Source organism: Pangasianodon hypophthalmus, chromosome 1, assembly GCF_027358585.1.
Source record: "Pangasianodon hypophthalmus isolate fPanHyp1 chromosome 1, fPanHyp1.pri, whole genome shotgun sequence".
In the NCBI taxonomy this organism is placed as follows: domain Eukaryota; kingdom Metazoa; phylum Chordata; class Actinopteri; order Siluriformes; family Pangasiidae; genus Pangasianodon; species Pangasianodon hypophthalmus.
The window spans coordinates 23387314-23412188 of NC_069710.1; the positions used below are offsets into that span (position 1 = coordinate 23387314).

Consider the following 24875-nt stretch of genomic DNA (forward strand, 5'->3'; position numbering starts at 1 on the left):
ATATAACTGGATTTTTTCCCACTGGAATAACTCGAATAACTTCTTTAAGTTAGTTAAGTTAAAGTCAGTTAATAGCTAATATTTCATTTTCATATTGAGAATACTAGTTGCAGATTTTCATGGTGTGCTGATGTCTGAAGCTGATGACTTCCTTTTCTTTCACAGGAGTTTAGAAAAAGAATTTCTCAGCTCATTCTATATTGACAACCTCACTTCATCTTATATTGTCTTTAATACCATAAGTGATAAGGAGGTATGAAATGTATTGTGGTGTGCAAATATAACAAATATACAACAGATGTGTATTTATGATCCACTTGTTTGTTATCTTTAGAAATTTCTGTCATGGAAGCGAATATATGTATCACTGCATGAATTAAAGTGTATATGCTTAACAAATCTCTGTATACAGGAAATATATTAAAATACATATATGCTTTGAAGTGACTATTGTTTGAAAATAAGATTTTGGAAAGTGAAATGAATTTTAGTTGAGTAAAAAATCACAAACTGTGAATGGTGACCACTTAATTCTGAAGGCTAGTGCTAAATTGTGTACAAATCTTTAAGGAGCTTATTTGAGAAGAAAGGAAGCAAATAAGTTAGACCTTCAGAAAAAAAAATCACCATCCATTTAGGTCATAATAAGCATTGGCGATTGTGGAAATTGTGTATCTAACCACGTAGGCTTTTCCTGAGTCTAGCCATCAGCACAGTAATTACATAATATAGCATGTTGAATTCTTGAATATGATTGGTCAGAAGACATTAAGACATTGATTAATTTTCTATAACAGTACAGCTCTGACCATAGTGCCAGCTATAATGCATAATCACAGGTTTATATTAAAGTGTTCATTCTAAAACGTTATTGTTTCTGTAGTAATGCTAAAGGCAAAATTATGTCATATTTTAAAATATAATTCACTTAAAACACTTATAAACTCTGCTATTTGAATAATCACTACAGTTTCAACAGATTTAACAAAACGTATTCAAGATACATTTCTCGGTAACAGTGAAGTGTAAGTAGATACTCTAGTATGAAAAAAATAATTATATTAAAAAAAAAACTAATTCATTAATTAAAACATTTTACATTGTGTTATGGTTTTGGCTTAATTTTACACAAGTAAGTAGCATCACCTAAAAAGATCAGCAGATGATGGATTGCATTGCATATTTGGAGTGAATTTTCAGGCTTGCGTGTGTGTATATGTTTAGTTTTGAGGCTGTGAATGAGGTTAGGGAGACTCTATAGGCTGTCTGCACAGTGCGTGCAGTTTCAGGCCTGGCCTGGTTTAAGTCAGAAAACCTGACCTGGAAAAGAATCTAAAACTATCCAGCTTCACAACCTAAGCCTCCACTGACATGCAGCAGAACTGCAGGAAGACATGGTGTCCACAGAGAATAGAGTAGAGGAGAATGGAGGAAAGATGAGGGGAGGGGATAAGACTGGGGTAGAGAAAAAGGGAGAGGAGGAGAAGAGAGGAGAGCTGACGAGGAGCTGAAGAGGAGAGACAAGAATAGTAAAGGGTAGAAGAGAAGTGAAGAGGCAAAGAGAAGAAAGGTCTGGGATTGGGATGCGAAGCGTAAAACCGGATAGGAGGAGACCCTGTCTTAATCAGGAAAGAAATTTTTGAGTAAAAGCAAAAGGAAACTAGAAGACTGACGGAAATCAATAAAGATGAAATGAGTGAACAGAAAATGTAATTAGAACGGTAAATCAAGAGACGAAATGATGTGCCAACACGCAGGAAAGCAGTAGATTTGAAGAAAGATTTTTTTCTTCTAACTCACTTTCACAGACTTGAGCTGTAAGGAAATGTCTGAAAGACATAAGACATACAGTGGGATCCAAAAGTTTGAGACCACACTAAAAAGATTTCTGAAACATTTAAAACAAAGAAAGTAAATGTTCAATAGTTTGATTTCAAGATTTTGCACTATTTCTTGGTCCCTATTTAAATGTAAGAAAATTAGTGATATTGGCCATGTACAAAGGGTCAGATTTTCCTCAGCCCAATCTCTTTTATTGAAGCATGTGTTCAGATGACACTCCAATTTGATCTAAAATGGATCATAAGGTTTTGCACAAACTTGTGGAGTTCATGCCAAAAAGTTTACTTTTCACTCAGGTTGTTGTCAATAATATAATTTGTAATGAAAATTATAAGTTGCCTTAAATTAGAAAAGACTGCAAAATAGAAGCATTTTCACTAGTGGCCACAGATTTTTGGACCCTACTGTACAGTATATCATTAATATAAAGTGCTGATTTATGGGAAACTGTCATTATCTGACTGATTATAATATGTAATCACATAAGGGTTAATAGTTCCCCTATAGGTTTTAGATTTGACCCTGTTTCTGGATATATAGCCAGATTTGATGGAGATTGTTATTGAACAGCAATTTTCAAGTCTTGCCAAAGATTCTTAATTGGATTGAGCTCTTGGCTTAGACCAGGCCATTCTAACACATTTAGGTTGTTGTCCTGTTGGCAGCTGAACCTCCAACCTAGTCTCAAGTCTCTTACAGACTGGAAAAGATTTTCTTCAAGAATTGACCTGGATCGGCTCCATCCATCTTGTCCTCCACTCTGACCAGTTTCCCAGTCCCTGCTGATGAAAAGCATCCACACAGCATGATGCTACCACCACCATGCTGTACTGTGCGGATAGTGTTCTCAGGGTGATGATCAGTGTTGGGGTTCCACCAAACATCATACTTTGTGCCAAGGCCATAAAGTACCAGTTTCGTCTCATCCAACCAGAGAATCTTTCTCCAACATGCCTTTTGACAAACTCCACATAACTGATGACTTTGCTTTATTGACTTTGACAGATTACTGCAGCTCTTGTTCAGATTCTAACATGCATGAAAGAAGGGACTGTGATGTTAGAGAATAAACTACTGCACAAAAATTACAAGGAAATTTTTTTATATTCTCAATACTTGTGAACCACAATCAAATATTTCAAAAGGATCCAATAATGTTCTTTATTGACGTCTTTTGTTTCTTCCACTGTCTTTTATTGCTATTTGAAGCAGTTGACTTACACATTCTTGCTGATGAGGCTGCCGAGAAAGCAAAACCACCTCTCTAGGCATCTCTCCATTTCACCTCTCCCCCTCTGTCTCTTCCTCCTTTTATCACTTCATCCTGGCTGGCTCCCGGAGGGTATGGAGTGATATAATGGGACACCCTCAGTTCCCCTGCCTATTAAAATCCAACATAACCTCCTTACTGTAACTGTCCCTGCTTCTCATCTGCTCGTCACCCTCTGAGCCATTTAACTATTGAATTTCACAAGCACTTCTGTACATTTAAAATGCATTTGGATAATCAAATACTATACAAACTCTTCCTCCTTCACTAGTCATAATATAAAGCCACTTTAACATGTTGAACATGTTAAATAAGTGGCATTAGTTGTGTGTATTAACCTCTGTGAGCCTGTGCCTGGTCACAGACATACAGTAAGACAGTATGACTACACTGTGAATAAATTAAGCAATTTCAACAAATAACTGACAAATCTTGACAGATCTTCTTGTATCTAAAGCTGTGCGCATCTTATAATATCATAAGGTCTCAATCTGCTTGGGGTCAGAGTGTACCATATGCTATTGATATAGCTTCTAAAAATACAAGATTTTCTCATCAGGGATCAAGGAAGGAGCCCAAGAGAAAAGAGAGAAAAAGAGAGAAAATATGTATTAAAGTGGGTGAGTACTGTATATACACATGTAGACTTGTACTGTTGAGCTTGGTTTTTAAGTGTGTATGAGACAGATTGTCCAGGTTCTCTGGTTTCCACCCACCTCCCAAAAACATTCCAGTAGGTGGACTGGATACGCTAAGTGTGAATAAGTGAGTGGATGTGTGTGTGTGTGTGTGTGTGTGTGCGCATGGTGTCCTGTGATGTCCCAGTGTGTGTGTCCCACCTTGCACCAGTGTTCCTAGGATAGGCTCCAGATCCACTGCAAGCCTGACCAACCCTGATAAAGCAGCGACTGAATATGAATGAATGAATGAATGAATGAATATGGAAGCTATACACTAAAGAAAGGTTCAATCTAGAACACAAAGGGTTTTTTTTCCCCACTTAGTGCGGGTTACAAGTAAAAACCCCTTTAGTAAGCTAAGAACCCATAACTTAATATAAAAACACCTTTGAAGAACTTTTCCCTGCCTGAAAGTGTAAATCACTTCTGCAGTTTTTCTCTGGTGTACCATAATTTTTCATGAAAAGCAAAATAATAATATCAAACACTCTTAAAAAGGTTAACTATCTTAAAGTTATGGGTTCTTAGCTTTCTTGGCACACTCACTGAAAGAGAAATCTGTGTTGTATAGAACTAGAGCACTGTTTAGGGTTCATTTGCTATCATTACCGTTTACTGTATGTGAAAAAAGAATTGACCTCCTTTGTTGCTTTGAGTTCTGGTACTCACTTATCATCATGAGTAGACAAGGGGATCCCCAGGAACGAAATTTGTCCAGGAGAATGAAATTTGTCAGGGTCAGGGAGTGTGAAATTTCCCCTGCTCACTGATTCTTCATGCGCAGCTGATGTTTATGGATGTGTGAAGTGACGCATGCTTTATGCTTTTGTACCGTGAGAAAAGCATTCATCTGTGGACAGGTGCACTGCAGTCTTCTTCTACAAAGCCACTGGCCAGGGAGAGAAAAAAGATCTCAGCATCTTATAAGTCAGTGGCACACATTAAAGTGGAGAATAGTCTTCTTTCTTTTTTTTCTTTTTTTTAACCCTTCTTGATCTTCATTTCCTTCTTCTCTTGTTGGTTACCTTAGCTTACTGCATGGCTTCAGTATAGGGAGTAGAGAGTGCGCAGAAAGAAAGAAGAGCGGGAAAATATGCGCACCCGAGTAGAGAGAGAGAGAGAGAGAGAGAGAGAGAGGGAGAGAGAGAGAGAGCAGTTTTTTTTAACCGGACATCTCTGCTGTGAGGATCTCGGCTGTGCAGGCAGGATCCTGTCGCCTCTTTGAGAAGGGTGAGTTCGTGAATTCTCTTTAACCAGTGTGTGTGTGTGTGTGTGTGTGTGTGTCGTGATCTTAAGCACGCTTTTACTAAATCATATAGGCTGCATGTCAGGAGTTCCGCCCTTTGCACAGCTGTTCCAGCTGAAGAGCTAGCGTGAATATGTTGTGACTGTATTTGCTACACATCTGGAGACCTGTGTATATGAAAATTTGCAGGAATGTTCTAGTGAGTGCTGTAATGTGTCTCTCTGTAAGTACAGTACAGTAGTAGCTACAGTGCCGCATGCGTGTGAGTGAAACCATATGCCACAGGGACTCTGGAGAGCGTGTTGTGTGGCTAGAGAACCTTTCTGTAGGAGAAACCTGAGTCTAATTGCCATATATGCCGCATATTAACACATGCAGTATTGTTATGACGTAAGGTAAATCCCGGAGAGTGTTAAAAGGTAAAGACAGGTACGTGTTGGCGAGCACAGATAATCAAATGTTACTTTATACAGCATATGTGACTGCTGGCGTGATTGACAACTGACTTTTCTTTGTCAGTTTAGTATTTCTTTCTTGCTTATGCGATCTTTAAAGAGCACCTACAGTGCTGGCGTTCGGTGTTGCAGTGTTCATTAATGCTCACTGGGCTTGCACTGGTCATTAATTCATTATTAGGGTATGACATGGCGTGTAGTAACCTTTAAGCGTTCCCATAGCTTACACTGAAGAATGGAGACGGCAGTCAGTCAGCAGTAGTTTATGCTTGAACTGAGCGCGCTCCCGAGCAGGCGCGCACTTGCGCATTGGTCTGATCCCATTTTTTTAGGCCAAGGACTTTCCATACCTCAGCCTTATCCCCGAGTCTCTCTCTCTCTCTCTCTCTCTCTCTCTCACTCACTCACACACACACACACACACTCTCTCTCTCTCTTGCTCTCTCTCTCTCTCCTGCATTCCCTGTCCCTGTTTTACTCTAAGACTTTTCAGCCACGCCAGTCACATTTTGGTTGCTAGGGTTTTCTAAGACTGTGATAGATTGAGAAGTTAGTTGATGTGACATTCCTGCTTCATTCAAGCCTTTGAAAATCCACATCTGTGTTTGTAGGTGTGCTTTCTAATGTTCGTCTGAATGGAAAATCCACTGAATAATCACTTTCCATTCATTGTAGCAGTTTAACCCCTTAAACTCTCAGAATGGTATTCTTGTCCTATTACTTTCACTGGAGTTACAGAATAATTCATAGCTACTCACTCACTCACTTTCAGTAAGTGCTTTATCATGGTTTGGGGTTGCAGTGGTTCCGGTGCCTATTCTGAGGGGCAGGGACATACCATGGATGGCATGCCAGTCCATCACAGGGCACCATGCACACATATTCACACCAAAGTCGATCCATCTGCTCGCATGTTTTTGAGAGCTGGGAGGAAACCAGAGAGCCTGGAAGAAACCAAGCAGAAGTGGGGAGAACATGCACAAAAAGTGCACACAGATAATAACCCAAGCTCGGGTTCGAACTGCGCCACCGTGCCAACACTGAATAATGTGCTTTACGAGAAATAACTGAATAGCTAATAATCTGTACCATATGGGGTAATTTCTCTCACACTGTGCCCAGTGTTGCCAGGATAGGCTCCGGATTCTCCATGACACTGTTCAGGATAAAGCGCTTACTGAAGATGAACTAATAAGGGACTTTAAGGGCTTAAACATATGGAGCCTTCAATATTCCAAATAATACAAAAGTACATAATAAAGTGTTATGAAATCCTACATACTGTAGCAGGTTGCTGCATGCCTCTAGCACAAAGCCAGAATTTCTCCCCTACTATTACGATTGCATTACCATTCAGTCACTTTTCATCCAACTGCTACATGACGGTGTCGTTCTCACTTGCCTAAACCATGCACTCAAGAACACCAGGAACGTGATACAGGTGCCTTGGGAGCAGGGGTAGTGCAAAAATGTGGACTATCTTGGCTGGTCTGGGAAAAGCTGGTCTGGATCTCATATGGGGAGTTGTACTGTGATGGCTTGGGACTGCGATTGCTGTGATGGCTTGGGACTGCGATTGCTGTGGTGGCTTTGGGGCTGTGGTTGCCGCGAGCAGCTTTGTACTCAGGAGTCCATCAGTGGACAGTGGATAGGTTTAACAAATCGGACTTCATTTGAAAACGGTGATGAATTTACTGGTTGTACAATTGCATTATTTGTCCATACAGTACACAGTTATAGAAGGGATTTATTTATAATCGCACGATCCGTTATCACCCAGATGAGGATGGGTTCCCTTTTGAGTCTGGTTCCTCTCAAGGTTTCTTCCTCATATCATCTCCGGGAGTTTTTCCTTGCCACCGTCACCTCTGGCATGCTCATTAGGGATAAATTCACATATTTACAATTTATTTTGGGTTAATTTAATTTGAATGTATTTATTTCTGCAAAGCTGCTTTGTGGCAGTTTCACATTCTAAAAGGGATGAAGGTGGTGACTGTAATGTTATAGAGCAAACTAGTATTAACAGTTGGTGTGGCAAAATGTAGTTAAATGTTAACTTGTTTTGGACTCAGTAATCAGTGAAGAAACTGCAAAATACAATAACATCAATCATAATTAGACTGACTGGTCACTACTTACATAAACAGTTTCATCTGAGTTTGTGCAAAGCTTATGATGTAGTAGTGCAATTTACATAATGTAGCAGCTGATAGAATAAGTCTCTTTTTTAAAACTTAAACAGGTATTGAATATGTACAAACATGCTTCCTTTTCCATGGTTCCTGTTTTGTCCTTGGCCGATTCAGACCCACAAAATGCCTGCACAGTCAAAGACTGTGTTTATTAAAATTAAAATGAGAAAATCTGCAGTCTACATGAGTACATAGCCTCCCACTGCAGCAGCACACACAGCCTGAGGGGAGCGCACAATAGCTGTAGGGTGCCTAATGTCCTCACACACTCTCTTTCTCTATGATCTGCCATGTAAGGACAGGGGCTTGAGCACTGTCCTGTTGAGCTGAAAGGGTATTCTCTTCACTCTTTATGCTAGGAATCACTCTATCTTCTTCAAAAAGAGCATGCAACATTTTTTGGCATTAGCTTTATATTGTGTAATTCATAATTTTATCACTCTAATTTACAAAGATGGTCAACAAATTATTCATACACATGTATTGATTAAATGTATATAATACATTACTCTGTGAGCATAGAATAGTTCAGCCAAAAATGACAGTTTTCATCCTAGACCACTAGCGTAACCAAAAACATAAAAACATAATATGTGTGCCTATAGAGAAACCAGAACTGAAGCACAGAATAACAAATAAAACACCTAAATTAGATTTACTGAAGCCCAACACTTACACTTAAACCAAAAGCAATATAACAGTTTCCTTCAGGAAACACAAAGCAGCAAAGCACAGCAAACCACTGAAGTACTGCAAGCAGGCTTTTTTTTTAGCCTGTGGTGGTATTTGTCTTGATTAATGAGATTTCCTCAAAACCCAAAATTTCAGTGAGCTCCCTTTCAAATGAAAGAAGTGATAAGTAGTTCATTTGGCCAGTGTGCATAGCTGCCCTGTTACTTATTTTGATCAGAGTTTTGCCCTATTTTGAATCCCTTGCTGACGCACATCCTGTGTGAGTGTGTGTACTTAAAACCTATTCACTAAATCAAAAAAGGCAATTGTTCTTTCATACTATGTAGTCTTTTAAAGAATTATGATGTATAAGTAATGAACATATATAAATATACTTATGATTTATAAGTAATGAACTTGTATATAAATCAGTTTATTCAATAATCTAGTGTGTCAAAATAACATCCAATTAAACAGCAAAAAAAAAAAAAAACTGCAACTAGAACCAACTGACTAAAATCATATGTGGCTAAACTGTTTGCTTTCCTCATCAATTTGCCAATAGTAGTGTTTAAGACTACATACTGTACTGGCAGTTGAGATGGTTTAGGCACCTTACAACCCCCTGGTCGGCTCCTGCTATCAGGTGTGACCTGCTGGACAGAAACCCCCAGCCAGATCAAGGACCCACTTGAGAGATTATACACTATATGGTCAAAAGTATGTGGACAAATCACCATCACACTCCTCTGTGAATGATGAACATCCCATTCCAGATTTCATGCCCCCTTACTTGCTCTGCCATCCTCTACTTTATGTGAAGGCTTTCCACTAGATTTTGTGGGGATTTTCCCATTCAGCTACAAGAGCATTAGTGAGATCAGGGACTGATGTTGAGCAAGAAGGCCTGGCATGTAGTTGGTGTTCCACTTCATCCCAAAAGTATTCAGTGGGTTTGATGTCAGGGCTTTGTGCAGGTCACTTGAGTTCTTCTACTTCAACCTTGGCAAACCATGTCTTTATGCACCTCGCTTTGTGAACAGGGGCATATTCATGCTGGAACAGGTTTGGGTTCCTTAGTTTCAATGAAGGGAAATCTTAATGCTACAGCATACAAAGGCATTATAGAAAATTGTGTGCTTCCATCTTTGTGGAAATAGATTGGGGGAGGCCCACATATGAGTATGATAGTCAGGTGGCCATATAGCGTATATCATAGTTGGCTTGGGAACACCTGGGGATCCCGTTGTAGATGATGCAATCTGTACCTTTTCAACCTGCTGCCCACAGACCCCCACCAGGAAGTGCATCAATGAATTTATTAGCTGCAACTGTAGGTGCAGGTTCCAGGTATACTGTATATTAATGGCTGTAGCCAGTAGCCAGATGATCACCACAATGTACATGCTGGGCAGATCCAGCCACCAGCAGATCTGTGGTCAGGATCTGATCAATGATGACCAATTATGTACACACTCATAGAAAAGACAAAATACTGTATATTCTCTGGCTAAGCACAAAAAACAATGTAGGAGTGTCTATTAAAGTGGCTAGCAAAGTAACTGTGCATGATACACTTACCAGTACCAAACACACTAGCATATCAGTTTCACCACATTGGTGAGAATGATCCGCCACCTAAATATCTGGTCAGCAGTGATTCAGTGGTGCCTATAAATTTGAGCTTTAAATATAGTATGTCAGATGTTTCCCTTTCTTGCACTTACACACACTAAAAGCTTTAGAACGTTCTTTAACAAGTGTGCCACAGTGGTGCAGCTGGTAGTGTTGCCGTCTCACAGCTTCAGGGTCCCTGGGTGGCTCCTGGGTTCAGGTTACTGTCTGTGTGGAGTTTCTTTGTTCTTCCTGTGTCTGCATGGGTTTCCTCCAGGTTCTCAAGTTTCCTCCCAGCTTCCAAAAAACATTTGAGTAGGTGGATTGGCTAAGATAAATTGCCCCAAAGTGTAAATGTGCGTGTGCATGGTGCCCCGTGATGGACTGGTGTCCCATGTAGGGTGTATTTCCACCTCATGCCCACTGTTCCTGGGATGGCTCTGGGTACACCATCAACCTGACCAGGATAAAGTGGTTACTGTGAGTGAGTGAGACTCTTTTAAACAAAGGTATTTTTCAGGGAAAACTTAAAAGTGTTTTACTTTTCTAATCTGACTCGTAATGATTGACATGTTTAACACAGGCACTACAGTTTTACTAATATATTCTTATTATATTTGCTATTAATGAACAATAAAACAGGATGAGATTATTAAGCTAAATACAGTGAATGAATATGAATATTCTTATCGCTAACACACCCCATGCCCAGACTCACAGAATCCTGGCCTCACATCTAAAACTCCTTTTTAGAAACCTTCTGTCCATGCAGAGCTTGGCACACACCACGCTCACCCAGCAGGTTTCCTCTAGCAGCCAGGCAGAACTGCAGCACTCTAGCAGTCTCTGATGGCTCCCTTGGCTTTTTATCCCCCCTTCTTTCTGACTCGTATCATCCCACTTTATCCCACATCTCACTTTCTCTCTGTTTTAAATTAATATGCATCCTCTAATCAATCTAGTCATGTATATTCATATATCATGCCGGTGGTGGAAGTGATGGCCTCCGTTGGACTTTGATGTAGCTCTTACTCTAGAGGATTATCAGCTCAAGTGATGCAGATGGCCTGTAGCCTGCATCTGCATCATCCTTCTCTTTCTTTTTTTGAATCCATGCTGTCACTCCATCTCTCTCTGCCTTTCCCCTCCCTTTCTCTCCCTTTTTATTCCTTTTGCTATATCTTCTCTCTCTCTCTCTCTCTCTCTCTCTCTCTCTCTGTCTCTCTGTCTATGTCACACTCTCTCTCTTTCCCTGCGGTACATCGTTCTTATCTCTCAGGGTGCTGCTCTGAGTCACCAGCTCTGGAAGACAGACAGGAGATAACAGTCTGAAAACACTCATATGCAGTTTCATACACAATCATATGTAGAAACACATACAAAGAATCTATGCCTCTTTATCTCTCTCCATAATAGGGCATTTATATCTCAGACACTCTCTCACAGCAGTCATATATCTTTATGATAGCAATCGTTTAAACTCGGTGTTCAAGCCATCACGTATAATAGGGACAGATAACGGCACAACAGTCATTAATTAAGCATTGATCAACTGTTTCGCTGGAGAGAGGGAGTGAGAACAGCATGTGGGGTCAGTGATAGAGAAGAGGTCTGAGAGAATACGAACGGACAGACACTCACAGTGCAGTTCTCACATTACCTCTCACTGCAGTCCCATTCTCATGGACCATCGGTTACTTAGCTCTCTCTCTGTTCTCCCCTTCTCTTTCCCTCTTTTTTCACCTCTCGTGCTCATAATGCATTGTTCATGCTTTAAACAATTTTTCAAAATCATATGTACACCTGACACGCACTGCAGAAGATTGTCATAATGTTCTGAAAATGATCATTTAGTCTGTGTGTGTGTGTGTGTGTGTGTGTGTGTGTGTGTGTGCGCGCGCATGAGCATGTAATTGCTGAATGGTGGCTTTCCTTTGAAGCAGAGCTCTGTACCTCACTGCACGGCTATGACTCATACAGTAGCTCTCTCTCTCTCTCTCTCTCTCTCTCTCTGTGTGTGTGTGTGTTTTGTGTGTGTGTGTCTCACATTCTGCCTCAGTGACTATTGCCCGTGAAGCTAGAGGAACTTTGACTTTTTGTGACTGACTGGTTAAAGAGAAAAATTGTTCTACTCTTTTTTTGTAATTTCTTTTACTGCATGTGATCAGTGATATCACCACAAACCTTTATAGAAAATGATTGAAAATAACAAATATAACAAAAAATATTTGGTTATAATGGAAGTTTCCTATAAAGTTCTTACAGATTTTATTTTATTACATTCTGTTGTCAATAACATTATCTGCTTGGAGGAAAACTCCAGTGTCTGTGGTGTTCAGTACACCAGAGAAAAAAAAACACTAATGCAGTCCTACCCACATCTAATCAATCAGGGCTATGGGAATGTCTATACTTTCCTGTCAGTCATTTTGAATTCAGGTGTTCTACCCACATGTGCATGTCTTTTGGGTGATTGCTTTGGAAAGAACAGTAAAGGAAGTTTTGAAACTCAAAGCTCTTTCTACCAAACTTCTACCAAAATCAGTGACTATACCTTTAATGCTGCAATAAAGTTTTATGCTCAGTTTGTTTAAAATTAATACCCTTTTTTCCCCTTTCTAAATTCCTCTGCATGTGTGTGTGCATGTGTAGATGAGCTCATGCAGCAGCAGGGCTCTCACTCTGCTCTCCACTGTGTTTGGGGCGTGCGGACTGCTGTTGGTTGGGGTTGCTGTGGCAACCGATTATTGGCTGCTAATGGAGGAGGGCATCGTTCTGCAGCAGAACCAAACCATCGACGTCAAGATGGCGCTGCACTCTGGCCTCTGGAGGGTGTGCTTCATAGCAGGTACACACATACACCCTTATTTATTAAAATCCTAAATTATGCATGCTAATTTCTGTGTTCAATGGGATACATTGCAGGTACCAAAAGTGGGCGTGTTTCCGGTATTGTACAAAGAATTAGACATTTTTTTGTGTCTGGGTGAGAGAGATGGCATTACTCTCTATCCTCTCAAAAAGTACGACACTAACCAAATGTGGTCAATTGTGAGTAACATGTATGTGGAAAAGAGCATTTATTGCTTTCCTACAAGTGTGTTCAGCTGCTCTGAGACGTAGCATGAGCAGCAGTTCAAAAAGAAACGGAGGCTGTCTTGACACACATGCATAATTTATGTCCAGTGTAATGGCAATTAAGAGCGGAAAACAGAATGAATGCAAATTAAAAGTGTATGTTTTGTTCGTAAGGTATGTGTGAATCAAAACCTTTTCACAGTCTATATTTAAAGATTGTTGGCAAAGGAGAAAGTGTGGTGAATATAAAACCAACTTTGCCGTGATAATATTAAGTCAACATTTTAAGAAACTTCATTTTGACCTTTCTGATCTTTTCATTTTGATCATTTTGCAATAATACACTATACAGCTAAGAAATCTTCTCATTATTAAAACTTAGGAATGTAATTACCAAGCTGACAACTCAACTACGCCATCTCCTAGACACAGTACGTAGACACCAGTTAATGATGTAAATGCAGTTTCAGGAAAAAATACTTCCTGGATCTTTCTGGTTTAAGGTGGTAAACTTAAACCAAATCTAGTTTTATGGTTCAAGATGGTAATCTAATAGTCTCCTATTTTATGGAGGTATGGGTCATACTCTGCAACACTGGCCAGTCCCACAAATTTACAGACACCTCTGTGAGAACAAATAATGCCAGAGCAAAATACACTTCTCAATGACCAAATTTTACCATTTCTTTTAGCCCTAAATCAATACACTGGGACTAAACATTACAACACATGCAAGGATGGCAGTTGGACAGAAGCTCATATGCCAGAGTCAGAGCCAGTCTGATACTAATAGTATCCTAATAGTAAGGCACTAAAAAGATAGAAGATGGGGGAAAAGAACACAAAGAAATAATAAAACAGCAACAATTTACTGCAAAACCCCATAGGCTAGGTTTAAACCTAAAAAAGTGGGTGGCATGAATCTGCAAACACTCTGAAGCAGGATGATTCTAACACATCAGTCACAGACACAAGATGAATGTGCCACAGTTCACACCATTAAGCTGAAGTCTATGACAAAAAAAAATACATTCACTAATGAGCACTCGCATTTACTTTAAATGGCTGTTCACATCCGCATATCTTCCCTCATCTCACCTGTTTCTAATGAGCTGCTAACAAACCTAGGGTGACTTACACCACCCAATTATCGAACCTTCATCCACCCCCTACAGGGGAAATCCATTCCCTTCACTAATGAGTAGTATGGTGGAATAACTGGTGGAATCATCCATCCATCCATTTTCCATACCACTTGTGCTCCACGGGTTTATCCATCCATTTTCCATACCACTTGTGCTCCACGGGTTTATCCAAGGGAACTTGGGGCACAAGACCCTGCCCAACCCATCGCAGGGCACAATCATGCACATTCACACACCACAGACAATTTGGAAATGCCAGTCAGCCTACGTATGTCTCTGGATTGGGGAGTGCTTGGAGGAAACCTCCAAAGCATGGGGAGAGTATGCAAGCTCTGCGCACACAGGGCGGAGGCGGGATTCCAACTCCCAATCCTGGAGGTGTGAGGCAAACGTGCTGAGGTGTGAGGCAAACGTGCTAATCACTAAACCACCGTGCCCATTAACACCCCCCCCCCCCCCCCCCCCCCAAACAAGCCCTGTGGAATAAGTCTTCCATAAATTTAATACTTTATATACTATACATTGTTTTTCACTGAATTTCAGATTTAGTAAACAGCATTTCAGTATATGATGAGTCTCTTTGCATTGACCTGCACTGTATTTTAGGTAGAAACATATTGTATTTTTTATGGCAAAACATAATTTAGAAGTGTTTTTACACATGCAAACTAAATCCTGTTTGTTAATCAGGATTATACACACAGTGCTTGGCCATTTTTGTGCATTCTATGTATGAAATGCTTCAATACTTTACCATTTCATGTCGTCTGATCTGTTTGTCTCCTTCTCATCATCCACTTGTCCCCTTGTATTCTGTCTCCTCTCAGGTTCAGAGAAAGGAAAATGTGTGGCCTCTGAATATTTCACTGAGCCAGAGATAGAGATCACAACAGAAAACACGGCAAATATTCTCAGTGAGTAAATCGAGTTATTTGGCGATTTGGAGATTTCCTGCTCAAACTCAGACACACACCTGATGTGTTTTGTTCTTTCTCAGAAATGGTGCGGACAGCTACGCCTTTCCCCATGGTGTCTTTGCTCTTTGTGTTCACTGCCTTCATCCTTAGCAACGTGGGCCATATTCGCCCGCAGCGCACCATCTTGGCATTTGTTTCCGGAATCTTCTTCATCCTGTCAGGTATTAATCACAGTTTCATTCATCTTTAACTGCTGTAGCCTTATTATATGAGCTTGACACTCAACTTGGACCATCCAGCTTTATTTATAAAATTCTTAAGGTTAAGGTACAAAACAATAGTCTTAAAATATTATGTTATATTTTGTTCAGAATATTATAAACAAAATTTTACAACCCCTTAAGTCAACTTATTTTTAGAAATGACTTAAGGGGCCATAGTATTTTGTCGATAATATTATAAAGAAATACTATAGCCCCTTAAGTTAACTTATTTTTAGAAATAACTTATTACTATTAGCTGTAGCATCTGGGTAGCAAAGAACAATGTTGGTTTTTTCAGAGATTTCTGTCATTTTCTTCTGCCTGATTTGAGATGGGCAGGACTCTATTTGCTAAATGTGACATCAGGTCTACCAGAGTACCAGTCAGCAGTAGCCATCTGCTTACATCAGCTTTAACCCAACTGCAGAAACTAAAGTGACTTCTCTCCTTGGCCTCTTTATTCCTGATTGTAAACAAGACTGCATCTAGCATTTTAGCATTTTGCATACTTTTTTTAGGCAGTACATTCTGCGTGATACTAGTTATACTACAAATTAGATAATCATGATCTATACCTAATTCTGGAAAAAGGTAGATAAGCTGAATTTTTAGTCTAACTAACAATTTTTTATATAACTCATTACTTACACGTGGGCACATCGAAAATCAACATTATAAAAGATAAAATACAACAAAGTTAATCTGATCTTGCCAAGCTTCACAAAAACTCACAACCCTAACGTGTTAAGAAGCTGGTAGTAGGCAGTAAAATGAGAGGGCATTAGAGCTAATTTAAATTTTATTAAATCAAGCACAATATGTGTGATACTTTCTGCATGTTGCAGTGCCCTGCTCTGCTCATCAGCTTTTTAAACAAAATGGAAGGGTGGGGGGATTAGCTATGGAGTGCACACAAACCACAATCATACCTGGTTATGATGCTTTCTCCGAGCAATGTTTCCCTAGAAATATGTACAAAATACAACTACACACCACAAAATGTTCATGACTCCAAAAGAAAACCAAAACCAAAAGAATTGTGGAAGGTCCTCTGTGTCATTTTTGCATGCTTTTCTAGCACTAGTACTGTTCATGACTTGTTTATGTTGCCAAGAAGACAGCACTGTCAGTCATTTTTTGATCCAACACACCCTCATAGTTTTGATCAGGCAGAAAAGAGGCATTTTGTAGATTTTAATTATAATTAAATTGTAGTTAGTATAATTGTACTTAAACTGAAGTTAAATACATAAATTGTAGTACTCAGTGTTCTTGGGAAAGGCCTGACCCTGACCAGGATAAGGCGGTTACTGAAGATGAATGAATGGAATGATTAAAGCAGCCTTGCAAAATAGTCATCAACAGAAACATATCTTTTGATATGAAGTAAATCAAAAAACATATCTTTTGATATGAAGTAAAAGTTAAGAGTATGTGAAGAAAAACTTTAATTGTTGTTTGTTACTTCCCACCCATTGGGTTATGACAGCTACTATTATTAAGGTTTTCACAAAACAGTGGTGTTTTTACAAAGTTGTGTAAAATTAAGAATGCTTGCAAACCATCTTGGATTTTGTCACGCACCTAAGTTTAAACAGATTAAAGATTAAAAAGATTAAAACAATACCAAGGTAACTAGCAAACTATATAATTTTGAAATAGGCCACATCAATCTTGGGTGATCACAAATGGTCTGTGATGCATTAACATTACTGTGATTACTGTGATACATTAACTATACTAGAAGCTATACTGTATATACAGCTATCTCTGTATCTGTTTCTCATCAGAACTAAAAAAGAAAAAATGCTGGACAGTACACAGCCATAAGCAACAACAGTAGTGGTTGGTACATGCCAACAAGAGAAACAGACAACTTGTCGCTTACTAGTGTGAATGTAGAGTAACTGTTAGAAAACACTGACACTGAAGACTCCTTCTGAAAATGCTGATTAAATGTCTCCGCCCAGAAAACACTATATCAATGATTACATGCATTTTTAATCCATTTTTGTGAGATTCCACAATACAAATCATTGTATAAGTTGTTCATGTATAAATGATAATGTATTATAACAAGTGCATGAATATAAACGTGTGATTTACAGACACAATACTGTCTTTATTGTGATACTCACTACTATCAGCTGCTGTGATAGAAAGTCAATCAACACCTTCTGATCAATCAGAATACAGCTGGACTGTGATGATTTCCGTAGCGTCACACTACCCTATCATTGATTATATTCCCTTATCATGTTTTATTCCTTAGTTATATACATATAGACCTTACTCTTTTACTAAAATATTTACATACAAAATAAAGACTTAATGCCAAAGACTTGAATAGCATGACTGGACTATAAAATAAGCTGAAAAATGAAGACCAAGTTTAGAACATGTGCACAAGTCAATTCAACTCAAGTTTGCTACTGGTTTTAAAATAGCTAAAGCACACAGGAAAGAAATGTTTTTTTGTTAATGATTTAAGAGCAATGTTTTGAAACAAAGTTTAAATTAAGTATTTACTTGGTATTTACTAGCTGAAAAAAGGCAAGCTTCTAATTCAGAATCAGATGAAATTCATACAACATTAAGTACAGTAAAGATACAGTGAAAAGACATGCACTGGCACCCACAGACGCTGTGGAGTGGGTGATGCACCTCATTTATATCTCAGCTTGCCCACTCAACCTGTGCAAAGGGCTCTGTGCAGACCAGTAGAGTTCTTCCACACCAACCTTGGCAAACCATATCTTCATGGACCTCGCTTTGTGCACAGGGTCACTGTTATGCTAGAATATGTTTGGGTCTCTTAGTTCCAGTGAAGGAAAACTGTAATGCTACAGCATACAAAGACATCCTATACAACTGTGTGATCCAACTTTGTGGCAACGGTTTGTGGCAACGGTTTGTGGAAGGCCCACATATGAGTGTGATGGTCCAGTGTCCAAAAACTTGTTGGCCATATAGTGTATCAGCATAGTGCTGATAGATTTTCCTTTTGTGTGCAGTGCCCTGAATCCTGCAGATTTCATTTCACTCAATTTTGCATCCTATTCAGACATTATTACAGAACTGATGGTGACTGGAGAGTTTTCTTTGTCTGGCTGCTTGATTGTGATCTTAGAAGAATGTGCCTTGCTGTAAATATCTTTGAATCATTTATCACTGTGTCAGGCCAAGGTTCAGATGAAAGTTACCACATTATGGGACAACAGTTCTTTACGGTATTTGCCCACATATAATATTTGCTGAAAAGTTCACCTAATAACATGCACACAAACATTCTCACATGTGATCATAGGTGGCAAATGAGCCATGATCTCTATGTATGCGTATTGCCAGAAAATTAAGGTTTGCTAATAGAAATAAATAAATAAATAAATATTTAAAGAATACAGTCTCTCTATACAATGCTATATTTTCAGTTCTAAATGGAGTGTGTCCATACCATCTGCATTTGATTAGAGTTGTCTTGTTCCATTTTAAAGCCCTTGTCTTATCATTAAGATTCTCCATCTGCTTTTGTTTATTACTGTCTGGCACTCACACATTGGGCTCTGCTGGAATTACGCTACTTTGCTAATGATGCCTTCTATAATCTCTAAAAGCTCATATTGTGTGGGTAGTGTAATGATTTATAATGCATATAAGGTAAATCAAACATGAAAACAAAATTTTTATATTTTGATTGTATTGATACAAAACTTAGGTAATGGAACAGGTGGAATAGGCTTTCAGCTTAAAAGAGAGAGACAGGTTAAGTTTTTTATTACAAGTTATAAAATGCTCAGTAAAAGTGACTAACCTGCCTCATCCGGAATATTTCTAGCCTGGTGTATTAAGTGTGTATTGGCTTCATGGGGTATTTAGGTTATGAGTCATTTTCCTTCAAGATAAACCATTTGGCCTGTTGTCATGGCTTTCATATTGCAATTTATGTGCCTTGTATATTTTTGTTTCTTTCTCTTTAAAGATCTTCAAAATGATTCATTTGTCTTCATTTGGCCTGCTGCTTCATAACACATTATTATTACCTCTTAGTTTTTCAGATCCCTTTCTGGGCAGCTCATGTTTTCTCATATTTTTTATTTTGTATTTTGGGTAATTATCAAGCTGTTCATAAGCTGAATCAGGTGTGTTGGTGCAAAGAAAAACAAAACATTTGGATCCCTTGTGAAACCCTGGTAGGTAGACAATGAGGACTCAGGAGGCAGGAATGAGAGAGAAACAGAAAGAGAGATGCTGAATATTTTTATTTCTTTTTTCCTAGCTCTATCCATTTGTGCCTGGTTCATGGCAACATAGAATAGTTTATTCAAAACGGAAATAACTGCTATGATATGAAATCAGTATTGGTTGGTATTATATATTTAGGCATAATTCCAGTTTGTTGTGTAAGGTACATGGGTACCCTTTGTACTTTGCCAGTTCAAAAAACGATTCTTAAAATATCTACAATTCATATTATTTCATTTGACAGGATTACATTTTAATTGTCAAGAAACTGCTTTGTCCCACCTCTGGTCTGATGACCTAATGTTTTGCATTATTGTCTGAAAAAGTTTGACTTAATTTCAGCCCAGTCATATTAAGATTGAAATTCATACTGTATATCTATGATTTGAATAAAAAGTGGCTGGGAGTCCAAGAGAGCAAATTTCGTTGGCACTTTCATCTGAGTGTCTAGTTACTAGTACTACTAATTACTAGTTTGAATTATGCAGAGTGAGTGTGATCAATTCATCTAGTAGTAACATGATCCAATTCACGTGGAACTGATGTATGCATTTGAATTAAGTAAATTCAATTAGATTTTTTTTTTCAGTGTTGTGACGGAGCATGAGCAGCCATTCAAAAAGATGCAGTGGCTAGCTTCACGTGACTCGAAGGCAACATGTGCTAGCGTTCACCTGGTGTGTGGTGGGGACAACTAGCTAGCAGGAATTGCCAAATGACTAAAGATAGAAAAAATAGGAGAAACTGAGGTACTAGAAAAACAAGAGTGTGTAAGTAGTACTTCATCATTTATTACTGTTACGGAGTTAAATTCAACTAATAGAAAATGCTGCAATTCTTTAGGAAAATAAAATATCTTTAAAAAAAAAACTATTATTATACGAAATGGGTCATTTCAATGAAATAAAAAAATTTTGATATTATTTGGCCTTTTGACTTTTAACATACTTTAAATAATCCATGCAAACGTAAAGGGAATAATGGGGACAAGGCAAAATGCTGATATTGCCAGGCCACATAAACTTTTAAAACAATAAATGTATTCATTTTGCATTACATACTAAATCTGTGAACATTTATGAACTTATAATATTATTGTAGTGATTTGGTAAATAATTTTATTAACTGAGGTCTTGGAGACCAAATCCTGACAATGTCTCATACACCAAAATAATGTTTTACTTGAGTAACTAGTTCTGTCGGTAAATTTGTATGCAGAGCACAGTGATGTTTATTTCACTGTAGCTTTAACCTTGAATCTGAACAGGAAAGGCCTTCTTTAATCTGGGCACAATCTGTTCCCTCTGCTTTCCAACTGCCACTGACACACTGTTTGAGAAGAAAAACATTTCTCCTACCTTTTTTTTTTTGTCAGCCATGTCAGTTGGTGTTAGAAGGAGGAGCATGTGATGTGGTGTTGGATTAGCAGGGCATTCTATGACTGAACTCTGTGTGTGTGTGTGTGTGTGTGTGTATCCAGCTCTCATATAGGACATACATTCCAGCGGGGTGCCTGTTGAAGTGATGTGTCCAGATGGAGTTCATGTCCTGATGTCCTGCCTGAGGCATGGTGTCTGTGTGTGTGTGTGTGTGTGTGTGTGCGTGTGCGCATGTGCAGAACATATTTTGATGTACTAGGTTGGGCTTCCTAAATCCCTGCGTAATTCGTGTGTAATTTGTATTCTGGACAATGTATGCTTAACCTATTTACTTCTAGTGTGTCCTTCAAAGGCATTTTGGGGAAAAATGATTATTGAGAAAGTAATCCATTTCATTCATGTATATTTCACCTAGTATTTTATTTCACATGATTTCTGTATAAATGCTGATGATGTGTTATGGATATGACAAGGACTTAAATAAATTAGCTCCAACAGACATTAAATCTAGGGGCCATTTCACCAAGTGTAATCACTTGACATGACACAACAATGCTGTCATATCAATAACAAGAATCTATAGTCTGGACTAGAAAGAAATCAGCCTCACCCTTTACTTCATATGTGTCTTTCTTTCATATGACTGCTGGTGGTGCTCCTGTTTTTGCTCCACCAAAGTAAAAATAAATCCACTGAAAACCATTTGTTAACAGTAAATAAGACACTATGGATGGCAAAACTGTAATATTCCCTGTGATAAAGAACATCTTGGTTGCCTCAGTGCTCTATTGTTTTTTGTTGTTGTTGTTGTTTATGTGTTTTCTCTCACTCTCTCTCTCAGGTCTGAGTCTGGTGGTAGGATTGGTGCTCTATATCTCCAGTATAAATGATGAAGTGATGAACAGGCCTAGAGAACCGGAGCACTTCTTTAACTATCACTATGGCTGGTCCTTTGCGTTTGCTGCCAGCTCCTTCCTCCTCAAAGAGGTCAGACATTTAAAATTAACTGTTTATTACCAAACATCTTTTTGTCAGTCTGATTGTACCAGCTACAAATGTAGTGTGGATATAGTAGATGTTTAAGACTTACAGCTCCTTTAGACAATTCTGCTCTCCACCTGCCTGCACCGATAACTCATGCTGATAACTGCTGTTGATTTTACCATGTGAATCTAGTGAACACAAGTGTTCAGCATTTCAAGCAGATTGAGTTCCTTCTTGGTGTATTATGAATGCAGACACTGTATGAGAGGACAGTCAGTGATTACTTCAATGAGACTGCACTCAGCTCGAGGACCAATCTGTTTGTAAATGAACGTTGTGATTAGATCTTAATAACACTTGTTTTTCACTAGTGCACAGGTTTACATGAGGAAAGGAAAGGAAAGAAGAGGTGAGGGGGATTGATTTTGAGGCATGAAGCTGTCAGTCAGCCATTTTGTGTGTTTGTGTGTGTGTGTGTGTGTGTGTGCGCGTGCTGCTAGAGTAAGGATTTAGCAAAATTGTAGTTCTGGCTGAAACGATATTTTCTGCTTGAATCAGCAGGGTCTCCTCACTACCATGATATCACAGTTGCTTAGGGAGCAATTTGTGTGTGTGTGTGTGTGAGAGAGAGAGAGAGAGAGAGAGCGCAAGCAAAAGAAAAGGTACTGATTTGAAGAGCTATTTTCAAGAGAGAAATTGCTAAAGCATTAAATCACTGCAATGTCTTAAACATTTCATTACAGTTCCATCACTCATCCACTGAAGAAATAATGGGACAAATGAGGGCTATATTTTTTGCTTTTATGCCACCCTTTTTGTACACATTTAAATGATATGTTGTGTGCCAAATGAAATTAAAGGTGAGGTGAAGTGCAGTCTGTTTCAGTTCTGTCAATTTCATATACTCTGCCCCCGGTTTCTCCATCAGGGTGCGGGTGTGATGTCTGTGTATCTCTTCATGAAGCGTTACACTGAAGAGGAGATGTATCGGCCTCACCCAGCGCTCTACCGCCCCCGTCTGTCTGAGAGCAGCGACTACAGCGGTCAATTCCTGCAGCCTGACACCTGGCCACCTCACCAGCGTGCTCGCAGTGCCTCTGAGCTCTCCAGTGATGTTTCCATTCAGCTAGCACAGACCCAGCAGCCTCCAGCCAAACTCATTGCCCAGCACAGCGTGTCAGCCCCCAGCGCCACTGCTGCCTCCAGCCCCGAGTCTGCAGCTGCTTTCCAGCTTAAGTCGCCCTCACACTTCAGCCACAACCACCCTCTCCACCCTACAGAGTCCCAGAGCCTGCCCCTGTCCATGCCGCCACCTGCCGTGCCACCCCCTCATTACCACACACACATGCGCATGAGCGCCTCACCATGTTAGAGGGGTTTCCATCCACCTGTATTTTTACAAATTTTGAATTTAAGCATAAATGGAAACAAAACACAGATTCGCATTTTCTTTTGCTGATTTTTTGAAAATTTGCGTAACATTTGCGAAACATTTGGATGGAAACAGACCTAAAGAGAGAGAGGATGCAGACAGATTATCTACAGTGTGTTATGGTTTGAGAGAGTGTAAAAGAGAAAAACTGATCTTGAGAGTAGTGTAAAATATGCTAGGTTAAGAGTTATGTGTCTTAAACAAAGTTAAGAAATGAACGTTGTAATGAAATAGTAAACATTTCATTACATGGCATTATACAGGGAGATTTATTGCACAAGCAATGTACAATGCAAAACACTTCCATTATAACATACATTGTATATTTACATATGTAGTGCACAAAGACAGTAACTATTGCCTTCAGTTCTACTAGTGATATTGAAAATGTATTATTTTCATCACTCTCTCAAAGTATCAGTATTAGTGTTATTATCATGAAGACATATTTAAGCTTACTTGTTGCCAGGGAAAATGTGTAAAATAGGTATATTATTTCTACTTTGAATATGAGATATTCCAGACTGATGATTTTTATGATGTAAATAATATGTATAATTTTAACTGGTATGGGAAAATATTAAGATCTGCGCAGCTGAGAGGGGAACTGTTATATGCATTGAAAATTAAACTGACTGAAAAACAAATGTGCTTAAAGTCCCAATAAGGGCTTTTTGAGTATTGATTCTTTTGCTGGCTTTTCAAGTTGCAGTATGTACTTTCCCCCCCATTTTAGTGCAGCTTAGTAGTGGAAGCCATCTTACGTTCAAATGGATTTTATCATTTTTGTCCCTTAATATAGGCATCTCATTCTAATGCATCAGTATCTGTGCACTTTACCTTAAAATCCTACTTGGGACTTTAAGAGTAGGGTTATACTGCAAGTGTGCTGTCACTTATTGTGTGAAAGAGATCCAGTATTGATTATAACATTTGTGGGAGTGATGGGGGTTATCATTAGAATAAAACCACTATGTATATTCTGCATAATTATTGTTATTTATTTGTAATGGAGTGTCACAAACACGTGTTTATTTAGCAATGATAGCCTGGCTACAGGAATGACTGCAGACCAACAAGTCTTATAATGTTCCTATTTGGATTATAATTTTTTTTTGTTAAGTAATGACATCATATAATAGATTCACCTATGCATTAATAATACATTTTAAAGCAGCAGTACGTAACCTTTGGGAATTTTGGGAATTGAAGACACGGTGGAAATGTCAATAGCTGCTCATCCTGCACGAATTGCAAATCATTACACCTTCAAGGCACATTCAAATATTCAAGACATTAAATGAATAATTAAATGTCTCCTGAAGATGTAATCATCTGATTCCATTATCATTATTTACTCAGAAATACAGTAAATATTATGACAATAAAAATCTTATTATGCACATCAATATGACTGTCACAGTTATGAAGCAATAAGTGAAAGAAAGTCAATCCAACAGC

The 24875-nt window shown here is 38.7% G+C and overlaps 1 protein-coding gene across 1 annotated transcript; it reads left to right on the top strand.

Moving 5' to 3' along the window:
* The first annotated feature begins 4907 nt into the window (after positions 1-4907).
* cacng7b (calcium channel, voltage-dependent, gamma subunit 7b) lies at positions 4908-24823 on the top strand. The gene is made up of 6 exons (XM_026940100.3): positions 4908-5022; positions 12627-12822; positions 15025-15111; positions 15195-15335; positions 21840-21985; positions 22911-24823. Exons 2-6 carry the CDS (start codon positions 12627-12629, stop codon positions 23352-23354), a joined length of 1014 nt encoding a protein of 337 aa, XP_026795901.1. The 5' UTR covers positions 4908-5022; the 3' UTR covers positions 23355-24823.
* The last annotated feature ends 52 nt before the right edge of the window (positions 24824-24875 follow it).

Coding starts and splice junctions, on each gene's coding strand:
- cacng7b (XM_026940100.3), top strand. CDS start 12,627: ATGAGCTCATGCAGCAGCAGGGCTCTCACTCTGCTCTCCACTGTGTTT. Junction 12,823..15,024: donor GAGGGTGTGCTTCATAGCAG/GTACACACATAC, acceptor GTCTCCTCTCAG/GTTCAGAGAAAGGAAAATGT. Junction 15,336..21,839: donor AATCTTCTTCATCCTGTCAG/GTATTAATCACA, acceptor TCTCTCTCTCAG/GTCTGAGTCTGGTGGTAGGA.